General features: G+C 46.2%; 1 protein-coding gene across 1 annotated transcript in view; it reads right to left on the bottom strand.

Annotated features, from left to right (window-relative positions):
• Positions 1 to 3,971: 3,971 nt before the first annotated feature.
• The window catches only part of RNFT1 (ring finger protein, transmembrane 1), a 203,749-nt gene continuing 185,382 nt past the window's right edge, over positions 3,972 to 22,338 (bottom strand). Inside the window, exons 7-9 of the mRNA XM_078679824.1 lie at positions 11,625 to 11,690; positions 9,945 to 10,046; positions 3,972 to 7,154 (exon numbers count right to left, since the gene is read on the bottom strand). Of these exons, the coding sequence (XP_078535950.1) occupies positions 7,020 to 7,154; positions 9,945 to 10,046; positions 11,625 to 11,690 (303 nt within the window). The 3' untranslated portion in view covers positions 3,972 to 7,019. The remainder of the gene's footprint in view (positions 7,155 to 9,944; positions 10,047 to 11,624; positions 11,691 to 22,338) is intronic.

Raw genomic sequence — 22,338 nt, 5'->3', positions numbered from 1 at the left:
GATCACCGACCGACCCCTGCCCACACCACGTCTTTAACAAGGCCGACTCCACCATCGCACCCCACCTCCGGAACATCATCAACGCCTCCTTCAACACCGCCACCTTCCCGGAGAGCTGGAAGCACGCCGAGATCAGCGCCCTCCTGAAGAAACCTACAGCGGACCCCACCGATCTCAAAAACTTCCGCCCCATCTCGCTCCTCCCTTTTCCTGCTAAAGTCATCGAGAAGATCGTCAACAGACAGCTGACCGCCTTCCTCGAGACGAACGGATCACTTGACCCCTCGCAGTCCGGCTTCAGAGCCAACCACAGCACCGAGACCGCCCTCATCGCAGCCACCGACGACATCCGGACCCTGCTCGACAAGGGAGAAACAGTGGCCCTCATCCTCCTGGACCTCTCCGCTGCGTTCGACACGGTCTGCCACCGCACCCTAGTCCAGCGCTTCAGCAACATCGGTATCCAAGAGAAGGCACTGGAGTGGATCATCTCGTTCCTTGCCGGAAGAACACAAAGAGTCCGCCTCCCCCCGTTTCGCTCCGAGGCCACCGAAGTCATCTGCGGCGTCCCGCAAGGATCTTCACTCAGCCCCACCCTCTTCAACATCTACATGAAACCTCTCGCAGCCATCGCACGCCAGCACAACCTCAACATCATCTCTTACGCCGACGACACCCAGCTGATCCTCTCCCTCACCAGAGACCCCGACACCGCCAGAACCTGCCTACACGAAGGGATGAAAGACGTCGCCGAGTGGATGAAGGACAGCTGCCTGAAACTGAACTCGGACAAGACGGAAGTCCTCATCCTGGGATCTTCGCCCTCCGCCTGGGACGACTCCTGGTGGCCCCCAGCCCTGGGCACTGCACCCAAGCCAACCGACCACGCACGCAACCTGGGCTTCATCCTGGACCCCTCCCTCTCGATGACCAGACAAGTCAACGCCGTCTCCTCATCGTGCTTCCACACCCTGCGTATGCTTCGCAAGATCTTCCGCTGGATCCCGACCGAGACCAGGAAGACTGTCACCCAGGCACTCGTCACCAGCCGACTGGACTACGGAAACGCCCTCTACGCCGGAACCACAGCCAAGCTACAGAAAAGACTCCAGCGCATCCAGAACGCCTCCGCCCGAGTCATCCTGGATGTCCCCCGACGCAGCCACATCTCCAGCCACCGGAGGAACCTGCACTGGCTCCCCGTCGACAAGAGGATCACGTTCCGGCTCCTCACCCACGCACACAAGTCTCTCCACGACCTGGGCCCCAAGTACCTCAACGACCGCCTGACCTTCTACACGCCCACCCGCCAGCTACGGTCCACCAGCCTCGCCCTCGCAGCCGTACCACGCATCCGAAGAGCCACCGCCGGAGGAAGATCCTTCTCTTACCTGGCTGCCAAGACTTGGAACTCCCTCCCCATCCACCTTCGGCTGACCCAGGACCATCTCGCCTTCAGGAAACAACTCAAGAACTGGCTGTTCGAGCAGTAGCATACCCCTCCCCCCAAGCGCCTTGAGACCCTCCCGGGTGAGTAGTGCGCTATACAAATGGCATGATTGATTGATTGAACGAACTGGTGGAGGGGGCAAACCTCCCACTGGGAATCTAGTCAGAGTACCTACGGAGTCCATGGGGCCCTAAGGCACTCCAGAGGACTTCAACTGCCCAAAAAAGAGTTGCATGGCCTCATAGAACTCACTGAGTTGGACAGGGGTCTCTCCGGCTCGGGAAACTGAGGGAAGCGCAGTGCAGACCCAGGCTGGGGATCCATGGGAACGTCGTCGGAGTAGGCTAAGATTTATGTTATTGCGCCTGCATTTCATCCGATAAATTACACCTGCGTGGAGAAGTTGAAGAGTGCTTTGACTTCTTGTGAGACTTACATGAAGAAATCCTGGATCACACCGATAGATGGCTCGAGCGACTCGGAGAACAGTTTCAAGACTTGAAGCGGTGCAGAGTTGCATGTCAAGCAGCCAGGAGCTTCATGGCTCGCTTGTGTATGGCCTTCGGAGTCATGGTCTTAAAAACAGGACAGGCCTTGGAGTTATGGTCCAGCTCCAAGCAACGGAGTGAGTGTGAGAGAGAGAGTGTGAGAGAGATAGTGTGAGAGAGTGAGAGAGAGTTCGAGTGTGAGAGAATGAGAGAGCGTGTGAGAGTGTGTGTGTGTGTGTGTGTGAGAGTGTGTATGAAAGTGTGTGAGTGTGTTTGCGTATGTACGTGCACAGATATCAGCCTGTAACAGGTAGCATAAGATTTAGAAAGTTGTTTGTTTGGGAAATATAGCCAAAACAGGGGTTGAAAAAAGGCACACTGGTATTGTTTCAACAAAATGTCAAAACAAAAGTAGTCCAAAAAGTGACTATAGGAAACTCAATCCAAATCCGCGCTGATGGTTTCGAAAGAAAAAAAAAGATATTTAGAACAGCGCACTGGGGCTTCTGGTCCAACGTTGCCATGCAGAGCCAAACAATGACACCTAATGGTGTGCAAAGGGCCTGCTCAGAAAAAATTCCAGATCCAGTCAGACACCTGGGGAAAATTCTAAAATAATGAATCTGCGGCTTGAAGTCTCTATCAGATAGTATGATTTGCTGTAGCAGTAGTTATGATGTAGTGAGGCAACAATTGGGTTTAGTGCTTGGTGAGGTAGGAGGAGGAAATGAGGGTGGGGAAGAACGCAGAGTACAGTAATCCAACGTAGCGAGAGGCATATTAAATATAAATATTACCTCAACTAATTTATGGCAAGAATAATTATAGGAAAAAACAGAAATACATACATACATATGTAGCAAAATATTTGGGTTTTTTTTGGCACTCCAGATTTTCTTTTGTGGACATTTTGTTTATGGCAAGAATAATGACAGGGGAAAAAAAATCTGAAATACACCTACATGTAGCAAAATATTTGGGGGCAGATTTACAAGCCCCTTGCGCCTCTTTTACGCTGCCATTGCGTCAATTTGTGACGCAGAGGCGGCGCAAATCCAACGCCATGGTGCGGGGTACTTACAACGTGACACATCTGGGAGATGCATCACGTTGTAAAGCCCAGCGCCACAAGAAGGCGTTTCTGAGCAGGGGGGTCTTTCCGGTGCAGGAACGCCTCCTGCTGATGGGCAGAGGTGCGCCAGAAGTCGTAAATCTGCCCCTTGGTTCTTTTTAGCACTCCAGCAGATTTTCTTTTGTGTACATTTTGATCGTTTCTCCACTTTGTGTTTGAGTTTTAGTTGTGAGCTTCTTTTGATATATTATTTTCATTTCTGATTCTTTTCCACTAAACTTGTTTTGTTCCTTGTGTTTCACTTTCTGTTGATCTATATACTTGATCCTCCCTTTTCTTTCTCACTGGACAGTAGAGTATTGTGGAGCACAGTGGCATAGCATAAAGCGGTGTGGAGTGGTGAGGAGGAGTGGCGTACAATGAGGTAGAGTGGCATTGTGTGGGGTGGAGTAATTCATCTGATATGTGCCGGTTCGAAGCTTGTGTCTGTGTGCATCGAATAAAAAACACAGATGGAGCCAAAATCCTGCCGACATAATGAAACCAGCCCAGCTGCCACTGACCAATATAAAAAAAAAGTGAGTATTATGAAGACGTCAATCAATGTAAAATAATGAGTGGGCTCTAAACCCTTTTTAGGTTGTTTAATATACAATAGATCTCAAAGAGGTAGAGCCTCGGACAAGAGGCACGTTGCCTCGGACAAGACCTAAAAGAAACTGCAGTAGCTCTTCTGGTTCCCACAATTGCTACCTCATTCCATTTTTCTCAACCCCAGCATGGAATTTTAGGTACAGAGCCTTTGTGATTGTAAACGGACCTCATGGTGATTGGACATAATGAAAAAAGTACTAAGAGAAGCTATTTCTGTTTGATAGTTTATAAACTTGGAAGTGGATAGAGCAACCGGTCCAGGTCAGCAGTATTCAGTTACCTTTTCACACAAAAAAAAGATGACAAGACCGATCAATAGTCTTTTATTCACCAAACCATAATAGGCTTTTCATGTCGTAGCACTATATATTCAATACACTGTGGTCATTTCTAGGAGAAGATTCCCCAACACCATATTACTTTTTCCATTTATAAGATGATGTATTAAAATGTACATAAAATATGAAAAATATGTGAATATATTCATTTTGCCATAAACTTTGTATAAAATCTTGAAGTTAAAAAGCAGAAGTTGAGCATATTATACTTTGAAGTTAGTCTAGGCTTGACTGAGCCAAGTCATTTCTCTCACACAATCTTGAGAATTTATGCAGCCATGATTTGTGTTTTTCCCCATTACTGTCCTTGTAGGTCTTGGCATTCCTAGGCCTGAATGTTCATCTATCAATATTCCTTTAATAGGTACTGTGTTAAAGTATTTCTGCTAGGAATAAAATACAATACTACATAACCGACTTCTGACTCATTTCATTTAATGTAAAGGTTTGAGACGAATGCTATGTATTATACTTGGCTTTTCACACTTTCCGCATCAAAGAGTAACAAAGTCAACAATGACCATTGCACATCTAATCCAACACATCTAACAACTTAATACTCTATAGATTTTGGATTCCTTTATTCACTTGTCATGTTTTGGCTGCTCTGACTGAAAAGTAGCTGAGCCCAGAATAACAAAAGTTGCTGCATATATGCACATGAGGAAAATGCCCTATACTATTCATCATCGTTGTTGAGTGTGGGGAGGGGCTATGACATCAAAAAAGTTGAAGCCTTGGGTGAGCGCTGATGCACCGCACCTTCCTACACAATGATAATGAACAGCATATTACTCTATTTGCAAATCTACTTATATGGTTTAGGCTCACTTGTACTATGTAAAATGTAGATGTATTAAAAATATATTTAACAGAAAAAGGGTGCAAGGGGTTCAAACAAGCCGTGAGATGAAAATTATATTTAATATGCCTTCTGACTACTGCCAGAGTTCAACGCAACATGCGCTCTTTGACAGTGTTTTCCCAGGTCAGTTACACCACACTATAGTAGTAACATGGTATGCGACCTTTGCACTTTGGTAGTAAATGACTGAGTAACCTTATTCTAAATAACATATTGTTTACTGCACACTTAATTTTGTAGGCAAAGGATGTACATATATATTTCCGACTGCCAAAAACAAAAGTTAAAGTGAAGCTAAGGTTGTCTGTTATAACACCTCGATGTATGTTAAAAAACACAGATCAGAAATTCCCCTATAAATACAGTGCATGTATAGTTACGAACTAATGCATGTACATATATTGTCTCTACATTATCTCATTACCTCTCAAACCCCATCACCTCCTACTTTCCCTATTCCTGCCAGTGTTTAAGGCAGAAGGCAATACGGCCAGGGTCCTAAGATCCGCCCCCACGTACTCAATGTAATGATCTGGACAATGCCTTTTGACGGTCAGTGTTATATTTGTTACTCTTCAATGCAGAGACTGGTGAATCATACTTTTCCACTGTGCCTTTAATGAAATGTCTTCAGAACACGAACGTAGATGAACAACAGACATAGCTAGAATGGTGTGGTGTGTAAACGAATGCTATGGTAAAGGTCCAGTGTTGCACAGTCAGTCGTGCTAGGCCAAGCCCAGCTGCCAGTTTCAAATACTAGAAGATGCACAGGAGCGCGATCAAAAGGACATTGCAGCTCTACATCATTTGTTTGCAACTCCATCAGTTGTCTTTGGTTTGAGAAGCATTGTGAAACCTTCGTTCCACTAGTGGGGCTCTTGCACCATCGGCATATAATTTAGATTTCAGCACATTTAAATCCCGAATACAAACACGGCATAACACAGCCCTTTTCCCCAGTCCTCTAGCTCACTGAAAAATGGTAAGGCCTTTATCGTTACCTGTATCTAACAGAAAGATACAAAAGCAGAGATACTAACATGATGAAAACAAAAGCAATGTTGCCAACCACCCACTACAAAAAAAAAAACCTAAGCAACAATCAAAGACCAACTATTCCCACCCTGGCCTAAAACAAATGGAAAAGGTGACATCCTTTCTTAATTTGCATGGTTTTCTTATACTTTGCACCTGGATACCCCCTTAGATGCAATTTTCCAATCTGTCAGTAGTGCATAAAAGACATCATGTCGGGTAGAGAAGGCCATGCCCCAGGCAAGCATCTTCAGTAGGATCTTGGAAGCACTGTAGACCGTTTCGAGGCTGGACTGTGAAAGGGCTTCTCCCGCACTGGACCTTGGTAGGTTTCACTGCAAAGCCGGTGAAGCTGTAAAAGGGAAATGTCTTTGTCTCCACAGCATTGGTTCTTTGATGGGTTTTACACCAAAGCATGTGAACCTTTCAAGCAACATAATAGAAATGTTACTGGTAAGTAGCATCATTCTGGTAAGGAGTGCAAGATGCGTGAACTGCCAGGCAATCAATCACAGGACCACCCGCAACATCAGTGGCTGCCAGGCCACACGGACTAGTTCAGAAGGATCAAACATTCAACATGGTAAATGATTTTCAACTTTTAAAACAGCCAAAGAACAATGTAGTGGCTAAGAAACACACACAGTAAATCAGGACTATGGTTTTAAAGGGAAATTCTGTCCAACATACTTTCAGAAATAAATCTGACCTAACTAGCCACGTTATCCTTTTCGAGCAGGGAAGCAGACACCATTCAACTAATGGATTTTCCGAACTGCTAGTCCACTCCAATGTCCTTTGTTGTTCAGTTTGCAGTAAGGCAAGTGCAAGGCTTGAAATATCCTCTCTCATGACTTGCACCGCAAACGTTTCTTGCTGCAACTGTTGCTAAAACAGACGTAATGCGCATTAAACAAGTTCTTGATAATATAGTAGATGAAATACTTTTAAAAGTCCTCACAAGTAAGGTGTTGTATGAGATTGTACAGTTACTTGTAAGTATTGCTCAGATTAGAAGTGCTAATGCCTTAGGAAAAAAGCAGTTATTTTTACATTTTTATTGCTAATGTTCTTTGTATTAAATATTGCCAAAAGAGCATGTCACTGGCCCTGCTCAGTAAACTTGCAGGTGCGGGGAGGTGGCACCGTCCTTCCACTTGTAAACATGGTCCGATATTACTGTCCTACACAGGGGACAGGTTTTCTCTCGGTTGAACCACAAAGAGATGCATTCTTCACAGAAAATATGCTGCAAATGAAAGGAAAAAAAAACCTTCAGTGGGCAGTCTAGTAAAATAAAATGCGTATCTAACCCTTAGTGCTCCCACGCAGATTCCCCGCCACATGAAACACTATACAAATAAAAATAATAAATAACGTTCTTTAAATTTAGTATTTTCAAAATAACCGACCTTTACCACTTTAAAATTATACAGACGCTTATAGAAAGCAACCAGTGTTATCGTCATCTGGAACCACTTTAGCATGAAAACTACATCACAAGCAGACACTCATTACATTTAAGTGAGTCTTAGTGCTACAGTATGAGTACTGGCAAGGACAATAGCTCTCACCTTTAACAAGGCATTAGCTTTGCCAATGCTTGGCGCGATGCTGAAGAGCATCAGCAAAATGAAACAAAAAGCTACAATGGCCAGCAGGAACGTGATAACTTATACGCTTGCAGGGGTCACCTCACATGCATCATCACGCTCTCAATTTATCGTTCCAAGACGGTGAATGTCCATCTTTTAGTCATGAACTGAAGCATTTATAAAGTATGCAGAAGCACATTGTGGAGAAAGGGGCATCCTGATAACAAAAGGCAGCTGCACAGCCCACAGCAGAAATAAAGTAATGGGACAGCAAGGCATGGGGAGTAACAGAGGAGCTGGAGAGAGAAAGAGGGGGCCAGAAGGGAACTCAATGCGGTTGTGCAGCTAGAACACTGGTATGCAGAGAACGTCGCGGACAAAGAAAATAGCAGGGTAGGAGCAGTACCAAAAAACAAATTGATAAAAAAGCACAGTATGACAAGCTGGGGGAAGCAACACAAACAGTGGAGGCTGGGAATGGGAGGGGGAAAAGCATATGGGGTAGAGAGTTAGAAAACATGCACTCAAGTGGAGTGTTGAAAGAAAGACAAAAATAGTTCTCGGATGTCCGCTGTGGAAGGCCACAAGTCGTCCAATCAAAAGAATGGTGAAGAACCCATCCTTTGGAGAGGGACATACACAAGAAGAGATAGGAAATCCATACAATAAAAAGTAAGAAAGTCTACCAATGAAAGGCAACAGCTGAGCTTAAGCGATGTTATTGTACACAAAGGCTATTTCAACAACAGATGGCTAAAGCAGTCTGCAAGTGAGATCTAACAACTGTGAAAGCTAAAATTAATGTTATAATACATTTTCTATTCTATTCTCTCATCCGTAACGTGAAAACTGCAAACAAAAGTAATAACAGACTAACAAAAGTGTTAGAATCTGAATCTAAAAATAAATAAAACACATTTCCGCCTGTTGGTTTTCTGCCAGTTTTCGAATTCACAAATGTCTGCAGGAGTACTTCTGGTAAACGTTTTGACTCACAGCACTCCCAGGAGTACTGCCGAAAAACTTGCAAACCCAATTTTTATGAGCAAATACACGAATGTACACTTGCTACTTTGAAAATCTATGAGCAGATGCCTCAGCTAACTTTTTTCTGCAAAGGAAAAATATTTGTAACCATACAGAATCATCTTCCCCTTTACTCCTGCTAACTTTGGGAGTTCCCTGCCTGATTCCACCTTGGAAATTGAACTGCTCCTTCCCTTGATGGGAGGTTAAACGTCAGACTGTTACCAGGATTGGAATGTACGAAAAAAAAGTTTGTTAATACTGACAAATTCACAAATATGTGCGTTTACCCAACTTTCCAGGGCATCCCCGCCCAGTAGCACCCTCTCTTTCCCCAGTGCAAGCAGAATTACGCCCTCCTGACATTATTCTACACAGGTGTAATATTAGATAACAGTGAAGGGATTTACGAACGTAATTTCACGTTTTGCAATTACGTACTCGTTAATCACAACATGTGCATTTCAAAGTTCAACATTAGTTGAGAAGATAAGGGTAGAAAGTATACAATTTTTGAGAGAATTTCTAATTAATTAAATCCTCGATTTTCAGTAAAGCAGTTGAAATCATAATCTGCATTGCAATGTTAGCGATTTATTCAGATGGGTTCTGTGTATGAAAAATTAAGCCAGCCAACACGTGTTCCATCCCCTATGTGGGGCACATACCTGGGGCTTTTTCAAGGCTAGAGATCTGCGTGATCAAGCTTTCCTATCAAGCCAATTTTGGGTAGCGCAGATCAAAGTTCCTATCCTACCCACCCCAATGATCGAATCCTTTACTAAGTTCAATATCACATCCAAATGTCTGTGTAAATTGGGTCAGGATATTTTAATGGGTTTGCACCATCAACTCGTGAAAACAGGAAGATGGTAATAAACTGTAGGATATTGGGATCATGCACAGTGGTGGGCTGAGAAGAGGCATTTGCTCTCTGTACACTGCAGCTGTAGGAAAGGAGTAGCATGACTGAGATCTGGGCCATAGAAAGGAGTGAAGTCAGGTAGGTGGTTGGTCATTTAAATACACAATGTCTGCCTGCCACATGAATGATGTCTACTATACACACTAATAGTTAATGCATGTAATAATTGCAAATAAGTTACGTAAATGCTGTGCTAACTTACAAATAATTTAGTATGTTATATGCACAAAGGACAAGTGGATGTGAAAGTGATACGCGCATCTGTATCATAACGCACAGACGGACAACTGAGTAGCATAAAGCACTACTAATGTGAGGCACCAACTGCCAGTGTCAAAAACAGAGAATACTACAAATATCAAAGTAAAACTTAGTAAAGCTTTCATCTGCTGGTTTCTAAAGCAAACTCTTAAAACAAGACTATAAGCAGGTAATGTAAACTACCACTACTAACCAAGAATTTGGATTTATGAAATGCGTGGTCTTGTCTTACCTGGCAGACCAGAGCTATTGGCTTTGTAAATTCCACCTGGCAGATCGGACAAATGTCATCCGCTTCAGAACATTGCCTCTTGGTAGCAGCCACTCCGTATTGCTGTGAAATGAGTGAAATGAATAAAAAGGAAACACACAGGTAAAGACACAGCAAAAGGTAATAGGATAAAACACGATTCCACAAGCATAGGAGGAAGAATTGCACGCAAAAGGGGCAAATGCTTGAAGAGGAATTGCAGGACTGCGTGCATAATTGAAGACTGTCATGGAATAAATGTAGGTACACACTGAACTATCATTACTTATAAAATATTCCACCACAGCGCTAAGCGAGCCTGGGCATCATTGGCACAAAATCCTGGCATTTCTATACTACCAAAATTATCCTGATATTGTTGCCCCAATTGGGGGGGAGGGATAGACAAGTTGGGCGAGGATCTTCATCTATCAACTGGGGCAAACCTAGTCTCCTTGTTGCAAACAAATTCCTGGTTTCATATTGGATGGGTGTGAACGATAAAGCAGTCCCAGCCTATTTCCTCAAGGATAAAAGGTGCTGGTTTATGTGTCCACTTTATAAGTAGTAGTAACAGCTTGATGTAGTTTATCACCTGATCCAGACGATTAGATCTACAGTTCAGGTTAAAGATTGGTGAACGCCTGCCTTATTCAGAGTCTTAGGACAGAACTAACAAAGCATTACTGAGGTCTCTACCCTCACGCAGACCCAAACAGTTAGGTTCACAGACAAGCGGTTTCAATGGGACTTTGTTTTCTGCAAGTACAACATGGAGTTGGACGGAGTTATTACAATATAGCAGGTCAATAGAATCACTGCAACAACAATAACGCCCAGGAAATGGGTAAGAGAGCATCTGCTACTGTATTCGGCTACCTCTCTTAGGAGTGTGGCAAGAGCAGGAGAAACGTGGGTTAAGGTGGAGACGCTCTAAAGAAGTGAAAGGAGCTGGGAATATTAAAAGATAGGAGCAGAGTAGGCCAGGTTAGGTAGAGGGCTAGGTTAGCACAAAAAGGGGCGTTTTGAAGAAGTGATTAGGTGGTTGGATTCATGGGGTCTGTGGCACTGACTACTGATGATGGGGAAGCAGCGCAGTCTCTTACTCTGGACTAACCCATTCCAGACATTGTGCCTCAGTGACTTGTTTTAATGAACAACTCAAAAGGGGCTGGAAAAAACCGTCGCAGACCTTAAGTGGTCGAGGGTCATAGTTCACACTAACAGCTTGAAAAGTCCACCAAAAGGACAGTAATCAAGCCAATGGCATACGAGCTACATGCCAGGAATCAAACGTTACACTCTTATTTGGTTGAAACAAAAGCTGATGTCAGACATTTTGCACCCTCCATCAGTTTGTATATTTTTTTACCAACTATTAATTAATAAATGAGTGTCCTTCCTGAAGATCCCATAAATGACCACTCACTTGCAATTGAAATAGATAGCCTAAAACTATTCTTTGTACAGGTTTAACTACAGAGAATGCTATAGTCACACAGAAAGAGTCTGGCACCGAGTCACAGTCCAATATTCAACCACTAGTATGTTAGTACTGGCAATCAAGTATCAGCCTCGGATAAACATGTGCTACTGACTTCACCATTCCATTTTTGATGCAAATCATCTCTTCAAAAAATATTTATATAAACCTTTACTTACTGGTCGCTTATAAAATACCCTCAAAATCTTCTTAAATGTCTTCCACTGTGCAAAAACTTCCAGAAGCTAAAAAACAAGATAAATGTTTTTTATTCTGTCCTCTTCATCTATATTGCTGGTACAATACATAATGCAATATACTTCTACTACAATATTCAGTAGAACAAAAATGCATGAATCATTTTCAGAAGGAAGAAAACAAGCTACTTACCTGTAACTGTAGTTCTCCAGTATTGAAAGCTTTCATAGATTCACATGCCTGAATCATTCCCCGTCGTCGAGACGGGAGTCTCCGGTACATAAAAAAGCAATGCTTAGTAGTATGGCGAACTGAAAAGAGGCCTAGGCCCATTTCCTTTTTGCAACCCATAACCTTCGTTATGTAAAAGAGACCAAACTTCTCCCTGAACCAATCAATCAATCATGACATTTATAAGCGCACTACATACCCTTGAGGGTCTCAAGGCGCTACGGGTGCCACTAGTGATCGAAGAGCCAGGTCTTGAGGAGTCTTCTGAAGGCCGGTAGGTCTTGGCGGCGGGGTGGGAGAAGGATCTGCCGCCGGCGGTCATTCTTCGGATGCGGGGGACAGTGGCGAGGGCGAAGCTGGCGGGTGGTGGAGTAGAAGTTGAGTCGTCTGTTGAGGTATGCTGGGCCGGTCTTGTGGAGAGCTTTGTGTGCATGGATGAGGAGCTTGAAGGTTAGCCTCTTGTTGACGGGGAGCCAGTGCAGGTCTCTCAGGTGGGGTGTGATGTGGCTGCGGCGAGGGATGTCGAGGACCAGACGTGCCGAGGAATTCTGGATGCGTTGCAATCGTCTCAGGATCTTGGCCGTCGTTCCTGCGTAGCGCGCATTTCCGTAGTCCAGCCTGCTGGTGACGAGGGCCTGGGTGACTGTTCTTCTAGTCAGTGATCCACTTGAAGATTCTGCGGAGCATTCGGAGGGTGTTGAAGCAGGATGAGAAGACGGCGTTGACCTGCTTAGTCATGAAGAGGTTGGAGTCGAGGATGCCATCCAGGTTGCGTGCGTGGTCGGTGGGTGTCAGGGCTGTTCCTAGAATTGTCGGCCACCAGGAGTCGTCCCAGGGTGAAGGGGTGGAGCCGAGGATGAGGACCTCCATCTTGTCCGAGTTCAACTTCAGCCGACTGTTCCTCATCCATTAGGCGATGGCCTTCCTTCCTTCAAGGAGGTTGGTTGTGGCGGTGTGAGGGTCTTTGGTGAGGGAGATGACCAGCTGGGTGTCGTCGGCGTAGGAGATGAAGTTGAGGTTGTGCTGTTGGGCGATGTGGGCGAGGGGTGCCATGTAGATGTTGAACAGCGTCGGGCTGAGGGAGGAGCCCTGGGGTACGCCGCAGATGATTTCGGTGGCAGTGGATCAGAAGGGGGGGGGGGCGGACGCTCTGAGTTCTGCCTGAGAGGAAGGATGTGGTCCAGTCCAGGGTCTTCTCTTGGATCCCGGCGTCGTGTAGGCGTGTTGGTAGTGTGTGTGCGGTGGCAGACCGTGCCGAAGGCGGCTGATAGGTCCAGAAGGATGAGGGCTGCTGTTTCTCCATTGTCAAGCAGGGTCCTGATGTCATCGGTGGCGGCGAGGAGGGCGGTTTCGGTGCTGTGGTTGCTGCGGAACTCGGACTGGGACGGGTCCAGGATGCTGTTCTCCTCGAGGAAGCGGGTCAGCTGTTTGTTGATGATTCTCTGTGACCTTCGCCTGGAACGGGAGCAGGGAGATGGGTCGAAAGTTCTTGAGGTCCTTGGGGTCCGCCTTTGGTTTCTTGAGTGATGCGTTGATCTCGGCGTGCTTCCAGCTTTCCGGGAAGATTGCTGTCTCGAAGGAGATGTTGATTACTTTCCGGAGATGGGGTGCAATGGCTGTGCTGGCTTTGTTGAAGATGTGGTGGGGGCATGGGTCTATCGGTGATCCGGAGTGGATGGTGTTCATGGTCTCGCTGGTGTCCTCATCGTTGCCGCTGGTCCATGAGAGCAGGCGGTTGGTGCCGGTGGTGGTCGTGGGGGCGGTGGTTGTTGGGGTGGTCGTGGTGTTGAAGCGGTCATGGATAATGGCGATCTTTTGGTGGAAGAAGGTGGCCAGGGCGTTGCACAGGTCTTGCGAAGGCGGGATGTCATTGATGTTGGAGCTGGGGTTGGAGAGTTCCTTCAAGATGTTGAAGAGCTCTTTGCCGTTGTGTGGGTTGGTATCCAGGCGGTCTCTGAATGAAGCTCTCTTGGCGGTTCTGATGAGTTGATGGTGTCTGCGGGTGGCGTTCTTGTGGGATGCGTGGCTGTCCGGTGTTCGTTCGCGGAGCCAATTCTTCTCCAGTTTTCGGCATGTTTGTTTGGAGGCCTGGAGGTCTTCGGTGAACCAGGTGCCTCTCTTGTTGGTGTGGCTGTTGGAGGGAGTCGTCTTGAGCGGGGCGAGGGTCGTTGATCCATTCTCTGAGGTTGCGGGCGGCGGTGTCAGGGTCGATGGAGTCGGTGGGTGGGTTCTGGGCAAGGGTGGTGGTTAGCTGGTCTTCTGTGACCTTGCTCCAGCAGCGTCGAGGCATCTGTTGGGTGCGTTGTGGGTTTCCTGAAGGTGAAGTGAATGCAATGGTGGTCGGTCCAGTGGAGTTTGGTCGTGTGGTTGAAGGAGACGTGGGGGCTTGTGGTGAAAATGGGGTCCAGCGTGTAGCCGGTGGCGTGGGTTGGTGTTGTCACGAGCTGTCTGAGTCCGAGGTTGGCGAGGTTGTCGATCAGGGTGGTGGAGTTGGTTTCGTTGTTGTTTTTCGTGGTGGAAGTTCAGGTCCCCGAGGAGGATGTAGTCCGTGGAGGCGAGGGCGTGTGTGCTGATGAAGTCGGCGATGGAGTCGCTGAACTGTGGTCAGGGTCCGGGGGTCTGTAGACAAGGGTTCCTCTAAGGGTGGTGTTGGGGTTGGTGTGAATCTGAAAGTGCATGTGTTCGGCGGTGCTGAGGTGGTCGTCGGTGTTGGTCGAGACTCTGATGGTGTTTCTGTGGATGATGGCGATTCCTCCTCCTACACCGTTGGTGCGGTCCCTGCGTGTGATCTTGTAGCCTTCCAGGATGGCTATGGTGATGTCGGGAGCGGAGGTGGGGGTTCAGCCAGGTCTCCGTCACGAAGGCGACGTCTGGGGAGGTAGAGTCGAGAAGGTCCATAGTTCGACGGCGTGTTTGCGGGCGGAGCGGGCGTTGAGGAGTATGCATCGGAGGTGGTTGTGTCCTTCAGTTGGTGGTTTTGCGGGCCGAGTGCTGGTGAAGCTGCAGTTCCGGCAGGAGAAGGGTCCTTGGGTGTGCTTCGGGATGGCCTGGGCGAAGAGGGGTGCAGGCAGGAAGGGGGTCAGGGCAAGTGGCAAGGTTTGAAGGCACAAAATGCAAGGAAAACGAAAACGGGGATACAGAAAAGAAGTGGGCAACAAATTAGAAATAGACAGCATGCACGATGTGGGGCGGAGGAGCGACGAACTCAAGGCAGCAGGAGTGGTAGAGGTACAGACACACCGGTGGTGCTGTGCGGCGTGGGGAGCGGCCTGACCTGCAAGCTGGGTCAAGGATCAGTGCTCCTCACCCTCTAGAACCCTCCTCAGAGAACCTTTTGCCCCTCAGATTTTCGCGCACTTGTGCCATAAACCCCCTTTGTGCTAAATCCGAGGTGAGCCTTTTAGGGGAGGAGGGTGGGTCGCATGTGAATCTATGAAAGCTTCCAATACTGCAGAACTACAGTTACAGGTAAGTAACTTGTTTTCTTACTCCAGTAATGGAGCTTTCATAGATTCACGTGGCTGAATCAGAATAGCGAGCAGTAGTACAAAGCACATTTTTTTTTTCACATCTAGTATAGTTACTTAAGACATCATCTTTCTATACATATTCAATTTAGAATTTAGAATTCTTTATATTAGTATTGCAATCACTTTTACAAAACATAGCAATAGAGAAAATGTGCATTTGTAACCAAGAAAAACTGAGGGATGTAAAAGAGGGCTCACCGTTACTGGATAATGTTTCTCAGCACTGCTTCTCCCACCGCCACATCACTCTCCGCAGCTGCCTCCAAACAGTAATGCCTGGTGAAGGTGTGCATATTTCTCCAGGTCGCTGCCCTTCAGATATCCTGGTTCAGCACTCCCGCAAACAAAGCAGTGGAGGTGGACAATGCTCTCGTCGAATGGGCACGAACTCGTGCATTCAGAGGCTTTCCAGCTGCCTGATGACAATATTCTATCGCACTGGAAATCCATCTGGCAATCCCACATTTTGATAAAGGGAAGCCCTTCCAGGGTGCGCTGAAGGCGACAAAAAGTTGTGAAGACTTGCAGAAGGGTTTAGTCTTTTGTAAATAGAATTTGAGACAGCGCTGAACATCCAGCGAATCGAGAACTCTTTCCGCCGCTGTTGTTGTTTGAGGAAAAAAACGTTTTAGAACTAGTGGCTCATTCAAATGAAAGTCAGTTGGTACCTTTGGAATAAACTTCGGATTAGTTCTGAGAATCAATCTGTCGTCCTTAAATTGCAAGAAAGGGTCCTGAATCGTGAGAGCCTGTAATTCCCCCACTCTCCTGGCCGAAGTGAGCGCGATGAGAAGCGCCACTTTCCACGATAGGAATTTGATATCTGCCCTGTGTATGGGCTCGAAGGGCTGCTTCTTCATTTGAGAAAGAACTACGTTCAAGTGCCAGAGAGGTGGTGGAGGCTTTATTGGAGGAAAAACTCTGAACAATGCTTTCATGAATTATTTAATGATTCTTGCAGACCATAGAGACGGTCCTGAGGAAGTCCTTCTGTAGCGTGATATTGCAGCTAAATGTACCTTTATAGAGGCATGAGCCAAACCAGACTTAGCCAAAAGTAAAATGTATGGAATAATCTCATGCGCTGCTGAATTCAGAGGATGAATGTTACATTTTTGGCACCACTGACAGAATCTTTTCCATTTCATTCTGTAGGTCTTGTTCGAACTATTCGCTCTGGCTTTTGATACGATGTCTTTGCATTCCACTGAGATCTTTAGATGTTGGAATTAACAGTGCTCAGGAGCCAGGCCGCTAAGTGCAATGATTTCGTGTCCGGATGGAGCACTTGTCCCTCGGATATCGCCAGAAGAGACGGTATTGGCTGGAGGCGAATCGGATGGACTTCCGACAGTAGCAGAAGCTCCGTGAATCAGTGCTGCCTGGGCCACCATGAGGCTACCAGGATCATCCTGCATGGCTCCTTCTTGATCTTCATAAGAACTCGTGGCAAGAGGGGAATTAGAGGAAAGGCGTAGGCAAAGACGCCTGACCATGCCATCACAAACGCATTCCCCCAAGATCCCCGTTGGGGAAGCCAGCTTGCGAAGAATCTGCATTTTCTGTTCTCTGCTGTTGCGAAGAGGTCCACTGTCGGTTCTCCCCATCTATGGAAGATGCTGTCTAGAACCCCTTGGTAGATCTCCCACTCGTGGCAGGTGGATTTGAGCCTGCTGAGAGTATCTGCTTTGACGTTTTGGTCCCCTGGGAGATGTTCCGCTGTTATGGGTATCTCGTGTTGCAGTGCCCATTCCCATATTTTCTGGGTCTCTTGAGATAAGGAGAGTGATCTTGTTCCTCCCTGTTTGTTTAAGTAGTGGATCGCTGTTGTGTTGTCCGTTCTTATTAACACAGCTGATCTTCTTATCCTTGGTAGGAACGCTAGCAATGCCAAGCGGACGGCTCTGAGTTCTAATAAGTTGATGTGAATTTGTTGCTCGTGCAACTTCAAGCGGCCACTAACTTGGAGGTCCTAAAGGAACGCTCCCCATCCTTCTAGGGACATATCTGTAGTAATTATCAGTGGGGCTGGCTCTGTAAGGAATGAAAGACCCTGCGAGACGTTCCGCTTTTGGGTCCACCAGGTCGCCGCTTGAACCATGATCGGCGTCACTTTGACTAGGTCTTAGAAGGATCCCTCCGCTTGATGCCATTGTAGATCTAGTTGCTCTTGCAACGGACGCATCCTTAACCTGCAGCAAGGTACGAGGGGAATGCAAGATAACATCGTTCACAGCAATGACTTGTACTTGCATAAATCGGGAGTAAAATCCCCTTCCTCTCTCGGAGTTCGGCACCGGTTCTATTGGTCCCTTTCGGAGCATTGTCCGAATCTCCCGACGCATCTGATGTAAGTGCTTGACCTCTTGATGTTTCGGCGGTGTACAAGGGGGCGTTTGTAGAAGTTCTAGAGTGTGTCCGAATTGAATTATGTTGAGGACCCATTGGTCCATAGTTATTTGCTGCCAATTTTGGAAATAATAAGCAATCTTCCACCCAGGTGAGCATGTGACTTAAGAGGAATAGGTGTAGCCGTATCCTGAAGGTTGTCATTGTCGTCAGGTGTTATCTTTCCCCTGACAACCTCCTCTACCTCTAGGAGTAGATTTTGTGTAGCCTCCTGACTGGCGTTGCATATATTGCTGACGGTAGGGCTGAGATGAGGTGGAGTAAGAAGAATATCTTCGTTGCTTGTATCCTCCTCTGCAAGACGATTGGCCTCTACCTATAGAGCCTCGAAAAGGAACTTTCCTATATTGTAGTGTTCCTAATGATTTTGCTGTATCAGTATCTTTTTTGATACTTTGTAGTGCCTCATCTATATGTTTTCCGAATAAATCCTCTCCATTGAAAGGAAGGTCCAAAATCTTATTTTGGACATCCGGCCTAAACGCTGTTGCTCTTAGCCATCCTTGCCTGCGTAGGACTGCCGCTCCTCCCAAAGATCTGAAGGCTGTGGTCGCTATGTCCATAGCACAATCTATGACTTCAGCCGAAGTCCTCTCCCCCTCTTGCAGAATCTTCCTGGCCTCCTGTCTATCAGTCTCCGGAATGCAGTCTATGTAAGGCGAGAGGTCACACCACATCTGCCTATCGTACCTGCCCAGAATGGCCAGGGCATTCACAGCTCTTACTAGATGGGCAGACATAGAGGAAAACCTCTTCACCGCATTGTCCACTCCTACCCTCTCTGTCTGGGGGTGTCGTACTAGGAGCTGATGGATTCCTTGATTTCTGCTGAGCCGCTTGGGTTATGACTGAGTCCGGCTTGGGGTGGCCTAGAAGACAAGCTGGAGCATATGAAGGCGCTTTATATTTTTTGTCCAGTCTGGCAAGTACTGGAGTCATCGTTGCCGGTGTATCCATAACTTTCAGGCCTTCTTCCCATAGACGACTGACAATCGGTAAGGAACGAACTATCTTACGATAAGGTTCCTTGAAGTCGTACAAGAAACATTCTGCTTTCTCAGTTGACATGGTGAGTGCAAATCTGTTTGTGGCTCTCTCCATTAGATTATGAAACTCACCAATGTCTTCTGGTGGTGAATTGACAGGCTTCGGTGAAGGAGAAGAAGGCGACGGAATGAGATAATCGTCCCATTCTCTGCTGGGGTCCATTATCTCTCCCTCCTCCTGATCATCATCTGTGGTCACTGGTTCTTGTTCTGACCTTGCTGGTGGAGATCTAGGCAAGTCTCTGGTAAAATCTCTCGCCTACGCACTGGCGTACCTGGTATAGAGCGTGGTTGAGGTGTAGCCACAGGTAATTCTTTAGAGGTTTGAGGTTCAGGATGTCTCTTTTTATAATCCTCCAGCATGAACTGCAGATCTTTTAGCAATGAAGATGGAACACTCACCATCTCCTCCTGATACTCCTGGGGGTATTGTTGCTGGGGACGATCTTGAAACTCTTCATATTCGTCCTCCGAGTAATCTTCTTGGTACTTCACCTGCAACGGGCTACTAGCGTAGCCAAAAGGACTGCCATCATCCTCCCCTTCTTCTGACTCCTCCTCCTCCAACAGGTGAGATGGTACCAAAGGTGTCACCTTACTCGGAGAGGTAAGTTCTGGGGTAATTGTCCTCTTCCTGGCAAAAATCCGGTTTCCTGGGGTTTTGTCCCTCGTCGACGAGCTCGCAGTCGAAACCGCAGACATTATCGTCGTCGACGCTACTGTCAACGTTGCTGCTGTCGTCGTCGACAATCCGGTCGACGACGCGATCGTAATCGTAGTCATTGTTGTCGTCGATGCCGTCGTCTCCACAGATCTTGGCGTCGACACGGTCGTCGACGGTGGTCCCATCGACGGGGATAAAGCCTTAGAACTAAGTTTTACCTCAGATTTCATCGACGACGATGTCATTTTCTTCGTCGACGGGAGCGTCGACGTTGTAGATTTTTCCAATCTTCCCTCAGGAGGTGTGGAGGCCGGCTTCTTGACTGAATGTTTCATCTTAGGGGGTGATTTTGAGGGCTCGGAGCTTGTCCTCTTGGTATGTTTTACCCCGAAGCATGACCCTTGCTCTCCTTTTCCTTGCATGGAGGAGATTTAGAGGGACTGCGCCCAAAAGACCCTAAGGTGGTCTTTTTAAGGGCCTTCTCAGGTCTTTCCCCTGAGGTATGAGCCTGAGGAGATCTGCTTCTTTTTTTAGATCTCCTAGATGTTGAAGACTCCTCTTCACTGTCACTTGATATGACTTCCTTCCTGGCGTTTAGCTTTTGAAGCCATAGTAAAAGCCTTCCTTCACAATCCCTCAAAGTTTTATTCGAAAAGGTACGACATACCTTACAATCCTTTGCCTGATGGTCTGGATAAAGGCAGTAGATGCAATCCTTATGAGGGTCGCCTGTATAGAGTCTTTTCTTCGAACAGGTGGCACAGGCTCTAAATAAACCTCTTTTCTCCTTGTCAACCATTGTAACAAATGGAGAAATAGTAGGTAGTAATCCAAATAATTAAATCTGAAGAAAATCTCAAATCCAACACAGATTGAGTGGAAGCTGAAAAGTTTGAGCAGAGCTCAAAGGAGACTCCCTAGCACAACGTGCGGTAGAAAAATCTTAGGGGCAAAAGGTTCTCTCAGGAGGGTTCTAGAGGGGGAGGAGCACTGATTGGTTCAGCGAGAAGTTTGGTCTCTTTTACATAACGAAGGTTATGGGTAGCAAAAGGGAAATGGGCCTCGGCCTCTTTTCAGTTTGCTATACTACTAAGCATTGCTTTTTTATGTACCGGAGACTCCAGTCTCGACAATGGGGAATGATTCAGGCATGTGAAAGCTCCAATACTGGAGTAACATTGTCTTAAGACCTGTTTATTAGAATAGTGTATCCCAAAAACGATTTTATGCTTATTGGGGAATACCTACATTTTATGTTTCAAAAAACTTAATTGAAATTTTCAGAGTTGAATAAGAAACACCCCCATTTTACTACTCTTCCCACTGGCATCCTCGAAATGGAAGAGCGCACAAAGATCAAGACCTTCTCTTCATGATTCAGGGGGGCATGGTTAGGTTTTTAAATGGAAGCAGGATCAGCTGTAGGGTATGTCAATCATCTAAAGTCATTTGCAAGGTACTGGAAGAATGGACCCCACATTTTCAGGAAGGTCTGGTCATCATCTTGGAGCATATGTACAATTTACACCATTCCCAATACAAACCACATTTTCCCCATACCAATCATCAAGAGTAGGTGCCTGACATTGTCCCTATTTAGCCAGAATTGCTTGTTTTGCTCCAGTAGCAGAATGTTTGAGGATAGTGCAGTTACCACGTTTTTCACATCTTGTGCCGAGCACCTGACCCAGGAGTGCGCTAAGTGGGTTTTCTGGTATTGGAGCATCTAATATTGCTTTAAGGCCCCATCCTAGAAGTGATTAAAGAACACATAAGGCCTGCCTGAAGCTTAAAGGTTACCACCTTTCCAATACTGTGGGGAGTAGAAGTGTCTAATGGTCGGTAGGCAACTCAGGATCCAGCCAATGATGCAGTATCTTACAAGCTGCTTCTCTCCCTTGAACATGCTTAATACTTTTGTATGTGGCATGCAACAGGGTTGTTCATTGTTCAGTACAGGGGAAAACCCAGCTCTTTCTCCTATCTAATCTGTTTAGAAATTGTAATAGATATATTTCTTCTATAATATTTCAGAATGTTTGGAAATCAAATATGTTTCAGACTCTTTCCGTAGCAGTTTCTTGAAAGTGGTTAAAGGTCTGGTGGCCGCCTCTCATATTCCCTTTTGTACGAGCCAGTGCCTTATCTATAAATATCTGGACCTCTCCTATTCCAAGAGGCCATAATCCGTCAAACCTGTTCAAATGTTTTAACCACCCTTTTTGAGAGCATATCTCCTATTTGTACGCATTTCACCTATCCCTGTTCATTGCAAGCCTTAAGTCAAAGTCTGTTTTCATTAAAAGTTGCCTCACTGGTGAAGATAGTTTTTTTTGTAAATCTTACTAGTTCATCAATCACGTGCCATACTTGGATGGCTGTGCTTGTGACGGGTAAGGTCACAATATTTGTATATATGTGTTTTGAGGGATTGCACTGTGCCTCCCATAGGAAGCCTCCTGCCATAAAGTGATCTATAAAACAAGAGTGGCGTGAAGTTTCTGTCCTAGACCATTCGAGAAGGTAGCTCAGATTTACTGCCTACTTGTAGGCCTTTAAATAAGGGATCCCCATTCCTCCACAGATTGCTGGTCTAGCTGCAGTTTCAAAGGTTATTCTCATAAATTCTAATGCCACTCTCTATCTAATCCAGATATGCCTTTTGCAGTTGTCTCAGGATCAGGGGATCAGCCCTGATCAGTACAGTCTGGAAAAGAAATGAATATCTTCTGAAGTATCTTAAATGTTACTACAGTGATATGGCCATGCAACAAAAGGGCATGGTTGTGCCAACTTCACAGTTCTCTCCTCTTCT

Source organism: Lissotriton helveticus, chromosome 3_1 (genome assembly GCF_964261635.1).
Source record: "Lissotriton helveticus chromosome 3_1, aLisHel1.1, whole genome shotgun sequence".
NCBI lineage: Eukaryota > Metazoa > Chordata > Amphibia > Caudata > Salamandridae > Lissotriton > Lissotriton helveticus.
The sequence above is the reverse complement of the archived record's forward strand: the minus strand, read 5'-3'. Positions and strand labels throughout refer to the sequence as shown.